General features: G+C 36.8%; 1 protein-coding gene across 1 annotated transcript; it reads right to left on the reverse strand.

The window, feature by feature from the left end:
• Positions 1 to 186: 186 nt before the first annotated feature.
• On the reverse strand, positions 187 to 7840 carry LOC103956121 (fatty acid amide hydrolase). The gene is made up of 20 exons (XM_048568705.1): positions 7546 to 7840; positions 7314 to 7423; positions 7122 to 7182; positions 6808 to 6998; positions 6605 to 6734; positions 6423 to 6500; positions 6197 to 6344; positions 5735 to 5847; positions 5568 to 5643; positions 5091 to 5162; positions 4839 to 4890; positions 4360 to 4440; positions 4201 to 4284; positions 3975 to 4078; positions 3177 to 3269; positions 2376 to 2444; positions 1676 to 1740; positions 1314 to 1375; positions 732 to 827; positions 187 to 598 (listed from the first exon to the last, which is right to left on the reverse strand). The coding sequence occupies exons 1-20, from the start codon at positions 7622 to 7624 to the stop codon at positions 539 to 541; spliced, it is 1824 nt and encodes a 607-aa protein (XP_048424662.1). The 5' UTR covers positions 7625 to 7840; the 3' UTR covers positions 187 to 538.
• Between the last annotated feature and the right edge of the window lie 3468 nt (positions 7841 to 11308).

An 11308-nucleotide genomic window follows, 5' to 3' on the forward strand; every position in this document is an offset into this window, starting at 1 on the left:
CATTGCTTAACAGTCGACAGTAGTGAATGACCTGTTTCAATTTCAGACATTGTTGGTACTGGGTGTCCAGCAAACAAACAGCTGAAACTGTTGGTAGTTTGTAGTCGGGAGCTTGGCGAATCAACAGAGAATTAGATAGTAGGGAGGTTAAGATTCTAGGTTTGATTTTCGACTTTCGAGTATAGGTTCAAGGAAATACAGGATCAATTTTGTTTAAACGCCAATCATCCACCAATCAGCTTGTAATTCTCCATCCTCGGTAATAAAACTTCCAAGCATGCTCATAGGTCATGACAAATGACATACAAAAGAGCAGAGGCATTTGGTAAGACAACTTGAGTGAGAGATTGTAGATGCATCCGACGCAGGCGATGGTTGCGTTATTAGACACTGCAACGGCGGACCAACAGAAACTAAAACTAAATAACGTTTAGCAACGTATCATGTTGAACGAAAAGGTTGTGGAGCGATTATTATAGGATATTGATAATTTTTAGTCTTCCAAACGTGAATTCAGCCAGCAGGAGCAGCTGTTCAGTTAAGACTGCAGAACATCAAAATATTGTACAGGCCTCTTCTTAGACTTGGCACAGAGTTCCTGAAAAACATCATAAGAATGCTTTAGTTTCAAACTGTTCTTTACTTCTACCAACGGGTTTGCGGAGTGCCCAAACACTTGAAGCACTATCATATAATTGTTCTTCATTCACTGAAAGTTGAAAAGTTGATACCTCTATTGCAGAAGCCAAACGCAAAATTGAAGATTCACCCCATGGGCGGCCAATCAGTTGCAAACCGATTGGAAGTCCTTGCTTGTCGTAGCCAACCTGCACATAGTAAACAAGTACAGAAAAGTAGAAAGTCAGCCACAAAGAGAGGAAAGAAAACAGTTGACATGAGGAAGGTCGTAATAACATTTGAAATATCTTGCTTCGCCTTTGACCTAAATAGGTGAAGGCTTGAGAATAACAACATGACATAATCAAGTACAGAAAAGTAGAACGTCGCTGAAAAAAACTCAAAAACAAAAAGGTCCCTTGAGTTACAGCTAAAAGAAATCTGCCCTTGATACTTCAAAGATATAATTACTTGCAATTGCAAAAGTATGGCTTCCATTCCATGAAGTTGGTATTAGATGGCCTCAAAACTGGAGGTTTTAAGAAGTATTGTGTCTGATGCAAGCATTAGAGTACTTTGAATAATTTGTCGAACAAAAGCACAACAGGATATAGTGGACAATTGTTCTACCAGAGTAACCATAACCAAATTAGGGCGCTTGAAATATGAATCCAAGAAAAAAGAAAGTTACTCACTGGTACAGAAATAGCAGGAAGTCCAAGAAGATTTCCCGCAATGACAAACCGCATGAGATAACCTGAAACCAAGGAAGCCATGCATCAATGCAAGTATGAAAGATTGCAAAAAGTGAATTACATTTCTTTTTCTCGTTCACTAGTGTCTTTTGAGTGTGAGATAAAAACTTCAAGAATACCACATTTCAAGTTCTTCCAACTACAACGAAGTAATACTAAATTCTCAGTGTGGCTAACAACGACTTTAAATTCAATGATTTTGACATTCATCAGGAGATTGCTATAAAATTTTCCAGACAGAGAAATTAAAGAACAAAAATAATTATCTTCTCAAGCTTCAATTCAATTGTAGAACAGCTGACCTGTGACCCACATATCCGTCTCCCCATCTTTAAGAGCAGCTGGTGGAATTATAGGTGCTGTCATGCTGTTTTGCACAAAATAATTAGAGAAGGGAAAAAGTGTGCATATCAGTTCAATTCTGAGTTTCTACCAAAGAAAAAAAAATGCATGATTTAAATTGTGGTCATTCATGACAAAGGTACCCACACTCGAAAAACAAAAAAACGCGCTACTTATAGAGGTGGAAAATGAGTAAGACCACTGACTAGTGATGACATCTATCTTCAAACACACAAAAATATAACTAAGACCTGTTTTGCAGAGTTTTCAACAGAAGATGTTTCCCAAATTGAAAGTGGCATTGTAAAATTTTCCCAGAGAGTTTGTATAAAATTCATTAGGTATTTCGAGTTTTTTTAACTTTATCTGTTTCAATAACTCTGAAACGGTACATCTAAGAAAAGTAAACGAAAGAGGCCCAGGAAATGGAAATAACATGTCACAGTGACTGTATTCAACGACAAGAAAAATTCACAGTACATATAATAAATAATTAACAGGTCTTGCTCATCAATGTTTCTATAAATAAACAAGAGAAACATTTTAGGACCGAGACGGTAACACCATCTAGTTTAGCTATATATATATTTTATAAGACTACATATAAGGAGCAGACAGGTGCACACCCATTACTTTTGTTATCAGTTAGGCTTTACATACCCTGTTGTGGGGGTCACTATGACATCAACCTTCTTGAAGATCTCCATATGATGGTACATAATCCTTCTCCTGAAATAAATTAAGCGAAACTAAAGCATACATATGGAAAATTTTAAGATTACAGATTCACTAGGAAACATATTTGTCAATATCTCATCCACCAAATTTACGTGTTCCCTTAAAAAAATAATGCACTAATGACCCTGTCATACGAAGTTACTGTATATTTTCAGAGATCTTTGAAACATTTGCATACCATGCCATTCCAAATGAGATAAACCAAGTATTTCTAAATACAATGTAATTCAATATCAGAGAAAAGTTATTAATGTAATGATCCATGAATCACTTCTTTTAACAATGATCACAATCTATGTGCCAAATTTCAGGTTACAAAGAATTGGAAACTAACGACAGTTTAATAGGCACTGGAGCATTGTTTTGAGAATCCTCCAAATAAATATTACGGTAACACTTGAAATTTGGGATTGGGAGCATGACAGAAACCAATATTGACAAGCTTCAGAACCTAACATGTCCCTATAAAGAAAAAACGATTCCAATTCCTCAGGAATAAAAAGAATCCTAATGAAATATCATAAAAATATTTAGTCACTTTAGTCAGTTTTCAATTGATATAGGATGCTTGTATGGTTCCTAGAAGCTTGCACTATAACGACGAACTTAAACACATCTATGACATTACCAAACATCCCAAAAGAAATTTCCCACTCCATTGTGCAGCAAAAGGTATTAAAAATTCAGCCATATAATTGTTTTCCGATAATTAGTTTGCCTCACCTAAGACATTGGGCAGCAATATAATCTGACGCAGAAAATGATCGGAAAAGAGCCACACTAGTGCGTGAGTCATATGACAATTTTGCACCATATCTACAGACAAAGAGTGAGAAAAAAAAAATCAATAAAAATAACATCAGTTATAAATGAAAACCGAAGAATTAGGATCATAAAAGGAACAGGAACATTCTTTCATATGTCAACCTCACACCATTTCTTGAATTTTCTATAAATAAAGTCTCTGGTTTTGTTTTTTCAATAGTAAAATTGGTTTTTTTTTCCTAAACTTTATCTCGAGTGTCTTTTGCTCCTATATTTAAGTGTATGTCTATACATTTTCCCCTTTTACATAATTTTTTTTCTATTAACTTCAAATGCTAAATAATTGTTTTTTGAATTACACTTGAGTTGCTTCTTTTGTAGCAGATCTAATTTTTCAAGTGATCTCGTACCCTGCATGCTTTTGAAAAAAAAAAAACATAATTTATTCACCTTACTCAAGTTCATTCGAAAAGAAACTTCCGATGTAGATACTCGATCAATTCAAAAATCCTAGTCCTTTATACGTGCTTAGTAGTGGCTTTTTAATACTGAAGGAAATTGAAGACGTTTAAAGATTTTAGTAATGAAGTTATAGTGAGATACTTCAAAAGTTTGAAGCAACAGACAATTATACACATAATATAGAAAAAGATTCTCAAGATATTGAAGTTTTTGTGTATATTATGGCTATGTTTTCTTTCGCTTTTATGTTATATAAGTTCGCTGCCAGTATAGATAACCCAAACAGAAACATACCCATCCTCACAATATGCATTCAGTGCATTGAGAAACTCAGCTCCAATTGAAACGAGATGAGCAGTACGCATTTCATGGAGCTCAGGTACAACAATCTCCACCATCTACGATAAATGGACATGGACATGCAAAGTCTCAGCTAACATCAAAGAAGTTATTCCTCAACTTAAGAAACAATAATGAGTTTCAAAAAGATACGAAGTATATGACAATGATGCTGACTTACTTCACAACCATGGGTCTTCGATAGAAGACTAAGAACATCCTCACACGTATCAGATATATCAGTCGAATGTACGTCATTAAACCACTGCAGGAGAACGTTTGTATATTCATAAGAAGTCATGTAACATCTAATTGAAATGACCATAGAAAGGGTAATTACCGCTGTATACTTCCCCAGTCGCAAGGATCCCAGAGTATTCAAACTGTCATACAATGACAAATTTGGCACAGAAGGTGGGGACTACAAAAATAGTGAACAGAAACTGGTGTCAGATATGGAAGAAACTAAGAGGGTTCACACCTTATATATGTAAAACTGCTTGTAAAATTGAATGAAACAAACACACGTCTTACCAATTCACACACTGATCAAACCATCTCAGCAATAAATTCATTTATAAATACATTTAAAATTTAACTACAGAGAAGATAGTACATTTTTGAATCCACTATCAAAACACAATCTTATTATATTACATGCACTAAGTTTCTTTCTTCCAGGAAATAGAATTCCCTTTACTGGTCAAGAACGAGGTCTCTGTTCAAATGACTTAAGAAGGAAAGTAGACTAAGAGTAAAGGGGAATTATGAATCTATTTTGGTGTATCGTTTAAGCCAGTAATAACTAATTACACTTACCGGTTTCAAACTAAGTCTATCTGCAAGAGAGGTGCCCAAAATTGCCGAGTACCTGATAAATTATTATTTTGGTCAGAAAACATTAGAAATACTGGAGGTCTTTGGCCAATGCACCAAACATAAGACTGAAAATAATTAGGTTTAAGTAGGAAAAGTTTATCACACATGAGTCACATGGCACATCCTGAGAAGGATGGAAGCGAACACCAGCAAGAGTAATGGAGTACATGTTCACAAGTATGAGTTACTTACACTAACATGACATCCTCCACTGTAGAAGCAATTGGTCCAATAATTTCCAGAGTCCCATCATCACATAATGATCTGTGATGTAAAAGTGCACAAACCGTAAATCAATTTGGCATGAAGCACATGGCACAACATCCCAGTCTGACGCTTGTTGCTTGTCTACATGATTGCATGTGTCAAAATTTTATGAGTTATCAATTATCCTACTATTTCGATAGGGTTAAATGTATAAACCATCCTATAAAAGTTAGAGAGAGAGAGAGGGAGAGAGAGAGAGAGTAAGCAAGCATACATTAAAACTAAAACATGAAACAATCTTGTCCATTAATAAATTTTGTGTTACATGAGAAAAATCTACAGTCAAAGCTGTTTTTCCTATTTAGATGATTTATATGCTTTTAATATAGTTCTCTTAAGAACTGAGAGTAATGTGGTAGGTCCTAGAAAGAAAAGGATCCCCTTTTCAAAGTACCAACTCACCCTCCCATATCTGTCCGTCCATATGTTGTCTTCAAGCCCACTACACCACACAGAGAAGAAGGAATACGGACTGAACCTGCATTTTTACATTGATTTAAGCATCCCAAATTAGTATAAAGGAAAGTAAGAAACAATATTAAGCCCTTCATAACTAGTTTTTGCACAACCTCCACCATCAGTTCCAAGCGCTGCAGAGCACAGTCCAGAAGCTACAAGTGCCGCAGGGCCCGAGGAAGATCCACCAGTATACCTTTCTGGTGCATGGGGATTTCTTGTTGTTCTAATGAAACAAAATTGGGGAAAAAAAATCAGCAATATAAGAAAACCATGCTAATTATGTAACAAAAGAAAAAAAACTCTATTTGTATTTATCTCTCACACAGGAAACAAATACTGCATAAAGTTTGGTCACAGTATAAGAGTGGTAGTTGGCCCACATCCTAACAACTTAAGCGTTTGAGATTATCAAGTTTACAGTTTAAACCTAAGCACACAGGAAAAATGCACCGTATTTAAATCAAAGGATCAAATTGTGCAACTATGACTTTGACATGTTAGACACATTGTGTCTATGAAAAACACTGCACATGCAAAATCCATCACATGGTTGCTGAGAAAGGATTGTTTACCCATAGTTCGAATTATTTCCGGTTGTACCCATGCCCAACTCATGCATATTTGCCTTCCCAATGAAAATCACGCCACAACTACGTAATCTTGAAACACAAACTGCATCCTTCTTGACAGTGCGAACCTCATGCATCCATGTTGTTCCACCTGTCACCATGGAGTGATTAGTTAAGTAGGGTCAAATGTTTAACATATATTCTTAACACAATGGTGACGTTTATTTACCCTTAGATGGATGGGGACAGCAGTCTATATCATCCTTGATTGCCACAAAAATACCGTCTAAGATAGATAAGGGATTCCCTGCACAACCAAAACAAAAGGGCATCAAAGCTTACTACTGGGACACTCTACCCTAGGTTAATAGTCAAGACAATCATTACAGCCAATTATCCTTCTACTAATACCTTCCTCAAACCTCTTTGTCGAAGCTGCAGCTTGGCTCCTGACATCTTCAGGGTTGAAAGTAATCAACAGAGGTTGTGGCGGTTTCTTATTACTGAATTCATCTATAACTGAAATTATATGCTCCACGACCTGTGCATAAGAAAATAAACTCATAAAAAAATCAATTTGAGGTGAACCGAGTCATAAGATAGTATCAACTTACCAGTGATGGGGTTGCAAGCTTGGAACGATAAGCATAAGCATAATCACGTATCTTCCAGTACCGAAAAGATTGAATTGAATTCCCATTCCAGCAGCTAGCAGGATCATACTGTGGAAGGCATTTCAAAGCCACTTCAACTCTGTCTTCTGGTTTTCCATCTTCATCAAGAACAACCACCCCGGCTTCTAGTTCTAATTTTCACATCACATTCACCAGGTCAGTGATCCTTACATCCAATTCCATTAAAACAATGGAGTACAACAAAAGATAAAATCTTTTGAGACCCAAATTAATAAAAATCAAACCCAAAAAACCTTGAGGGGGAAATTCAGGTTTGAACATGGGTCCCTCTGGTATCAGAGTATTCCTCAACAACTGTGGATTGCAATAACAGATAATTTACTTTCAGTCTCTTCTAATTCGAATCGAAAATCTCGAACACAGTAGAACATTTCAACAAGTAATTGAATTACTGAAAAAAAAAGCAACACAGAATTTTGAAAGACCTGAGTCATCTTGTTCTGCTTCTTTATAGCTGAGACTATGAAAGAACCTAAGATGGGGGCCTCAACAATCCTCACAAACAGCTTGAAAATCAAGCCAGTCAAATGTGGAGCTGCCAATCCAAAAACCCAACAAAACCCAAATCATCAAACTCAACAACAATCAAGAATTCATCTATAAATTCATAATTTGATATGATCATATGAGTGCGTGTATTGCTATTGGCTGACTGACCCTTGATTTCTTCTTGCTCGTATTTGACGGCGGACAAGTCGACGTCCTCGGCGGCCACCATCACCCGCCTCTTCCCCATTTTTACCGGCAGGAACAAGTTCGGCGGAAAGTCAAACAAATTTGGAGTAGTTTGAGCAGTGGTAGAGAGAGAGACGGTAAACGTGGTTGGGAGACAGAGAGAGCGAGCTACTTTTTAGATTTTGAATTCGTGCTGCCGTCCCTGATATTGTAATGAGGTAATGCATGACTGGGTCATCTAAATTATAACCCCTTTTTGTCTTGCTGCATTGAATTGTACGCAAGAACCAGTAAGTACATTTAAAATTCTGAGAGACCAATTCGAACAAGAAAAAGTAATATTTTAGAATATTGTTTGAAATTGTCCGATCAATCAAAAAAAGTCCAACTCAAGAAATAATATTGTATGGACCAAGCTCAACAATGTTTTGAAGCATTTTTCAAGACATTCAAATTGGATTTTCATTGTTCTACAATTCTATAGTATGATTACCAGTTGACGTAATATCCAAACCAAATTCTTTCTCTTAAAAATCAATTACCAAGTTTCAATTTGAAAAGCTTGTTTCTGAACCTCGAGCATGATACTTTCAAGGTCTAAATCGTTTCAAAGTGATTCGTGTTGCTCTGTTATACTTTGAACACATGTAACAACTTTCATGCAAGTGTCATGTTGTTGTTGTAGTTCAATTTACTTAATTTTGAGTTAGTTTAACTTCCCAAACTCAATGGTACAATCTATTACTCAATATGGCACAATCCCTAAATTAAAAGTTTAGCTTTCTTCAGTTTTCATGTGATAATCCGTCCCTAATTTTATGTTTTATAAATTTTAAAAGCATGAATCGACGAAATGTCCTAGAGGCAAGGATTTTGACTTCCGTTGGCCATTGTTTAGAGAGATGTATGAGTCATTCTTTTGGAGTATTTGCATAGTAATCATTGCCACGAACGCATAGGCGAAAGCCATTTGCGAGTTTCGATTATAACGGTATAGTTACGGACGTTTGAAATTGATTATTTAAAGTTTAGCTATAAATAAATTGAACTCCCATCTTGTGCGAAAGAAACCAATCAGATTTAAAGCAAGAATAGGGGGACCAATCAGCTATTTTGTTTAAGTGACCAATGAGATATGTCAGAAGGTGGACCAATCAGAAATTAGAGAGAGAGATCAGCCAATCAGGAAGGAGAGAAGAGAGAAAACCTCATCCCTTTCCCTTTCAACCCATGCACACCACACAACCTAGTTCGACCTCCCATTTTTCAAGGCCGATTTCGGCCAACTCCGCTGGAGTTTTTCGATGCCACCACCACCATCTTAAGCTCTCATTCCCCTCTACAAAACCCACTCAAGAACCACCTTGATTACACTGTATGTGGCGGTTTATGGCCATGAAAGTTGACGAAAATCAACAGTGCTCCGGCCACTCTTTTCAATTTTCTGGCGAATCGACAAGGCAATGGCCGATGCCACCACTTGGGCTTTGTAGCCCATCATCCCAGGAGAAAATCCCAACCAACCTTGACCTCGTTAGACCACTGTAGACGACGAATCGACGTCGAGAAGCTTTAGGCACCTGCCAGCTTTGTGGGCAAAATTGACCATCTTCTGTCCACTTTTGGACTTCGTGGCTCGTATGAAAGTTGTTCCTCTCTTTGAGATCTTCATTTCTGTGAAATTTGAGAATTTTTAGAAATACTGGAATTTTTCAGGCAAACCGTGATGGCCAACCACCGTGTGCGGCGGCGCGTGGGCCGAGACCCCATCTGACCATCTTTGGCTAATTTGGATGCTCCAATTCTATATTTGACATCTGTTTAGTGAAATTATGATGTTTTAATGTAGTTTTGTAGTTGACCACCTAGTTGGCCGTCACAGGGTCTTTGCATGAATTGATGATCCGACCGTTGGATCGTTACCAAACATTAGTACCTTATAGTATGTATATTTGAGAACCATAGAACTTACGGATCGGGAATCCAACGTATGGATATTCGAATCAGATTTGTAAGTTTGTAAAATAAAACATCAGCTGCCACTTAATTTTAGCAATTGGCGGAGATCCGACCGTTGGATCGTTTTGAAACTTTAGAATGTTGTTCTAGAAGTATAATGTGGATCTTTGGAAGTTACGGATCGGAAATCCTAGGTACAGAATCTTCCGGATCGAGTTACATAGGGTTGTGGACCCTACCGTTGATCTTTGACCGACAGTGTTGACTTTTGATCAATGGGTCTCAAATCATTCTAGAATGTCCTTGGGATGTGTTTTATGTAAGTTACGTGTTTTATTGATAAGAGTTAGGAGACGTGATTGAATATTTGTTCTAGGTGATGATCATTCGTGACGTCTCGATATTCGTTCTAGGGAATCGTGGTGTAGACCTCAAGTGAGTGGGTCTTTTCCTTTTTATAGTATATATATGATTGATAGTTCCACAAATGCTTTTAAAATTGATTTATGCGTTTTATGCCATGTTAATATATATTTTAAAATACTATGATATGGTTAAGTTTTAGATTGCATCATGGCATATCCATATGCATATTACCTGCATATAATTGTTGTGAATGCTTGGAGGTGCTAAGGTGAATGCGGGACGCGCATGTAAGTTCAGGTGAGTTTATGGTGTTATTTGAAATGATTGAGTTATGGCTTGACTGTATTTATGTTTTATGCAACTCTGACACTGTCGTACAGGTTACAATAATAGACAACTTCGACATTGTAGTACAGGTTGTGATAGGCAACTTCGACACTGTCATACAGGTTGCAATAATAGGCAACTCTGACATTGTCGTACATGTTGCAATGCTAGGCAACTCTGACACTGTCGTACAGGTTGCAATACTAGGCAACTTTGACACTGTCGTACAAGTTGCAATGCTAGGCAACTTCGACAACTCCGACACTGTCGTACAGGTTGCAATGCTAGACAACTCCGACATTGTCGTACAGGTTACAATACTAGGCAACTCCGACACTGTCGTACAAGTTGCCTATAAGTCATACAGGTTGCATTAGATAACTTCGACTCATGTGTTATCATATATTGATTTATGAGTCGTACAGGTTGCGTTACGCAACTCTGACTCGTGTGTTATCATAGATTGATGAGCATTTGATTTTTTATATACTGCTGCCGATATGTAGTGATTTGGAATATTCCTGAATTTACTGTTGATTTACATTTGATTTCATACTTATACGTATTATGATTTCCTGGAAACTATACAGGTATTACAGCGAGGGATTATAACGTTTAGAAGGTCTTTATTAAAGCTTTATTTTCAGGCCCACTCATTCTTATTTTTTATCCCTCCAAGTTCTAGTAGCAGAGTTTTCGTATCAACAAGGATTCGTGGCAAATCTTGGTATTGGAGATTACCTTCGAATGTATGATTTTCAATCCACTCTACTGTACTTTACTTATGCTCTAACGTCACGTGTGAAATGGGTTCATTTCTGCTCACAACACACTCTCGTATTTAGGCACTTTTAGGTTTAAATTTATTCACATATTTCACATCACTATACTTTATGGTTTCGTCACCTTCCAGGTGTCGGCCAGCACTACTCGATTCAAAGTTCTAGTGAACAATCCGGGTCGGGATGTGTCACTTCAAAATTTAACTTTTAGTTTTTAGTTTCTAGTTTCTTTTTTCTTCTAAAAACTAAAAATAGTTATCAGACAAGTTTTATACTTTCAATAAAATAAAAATTAATAATTAATAATTAAA

The sequence above is a fragment of a genome, unplaced genomic scaffold (assembly GCF_019419815.1).
Source record: "Pyrus x bretschneideri cultivar Hongxiangsu unplaced genomic scaffold, Pyrus_bretschneideri_v1 Contig49, whole genome shotgun sequence".
Taxonomy (NCBI): Eukaryota; Viridiplantae; Streptophyta; class Magnoliopsida; order Rosales; family Rosaceae; genus Pyrus; species Pyrus x bretschneideri.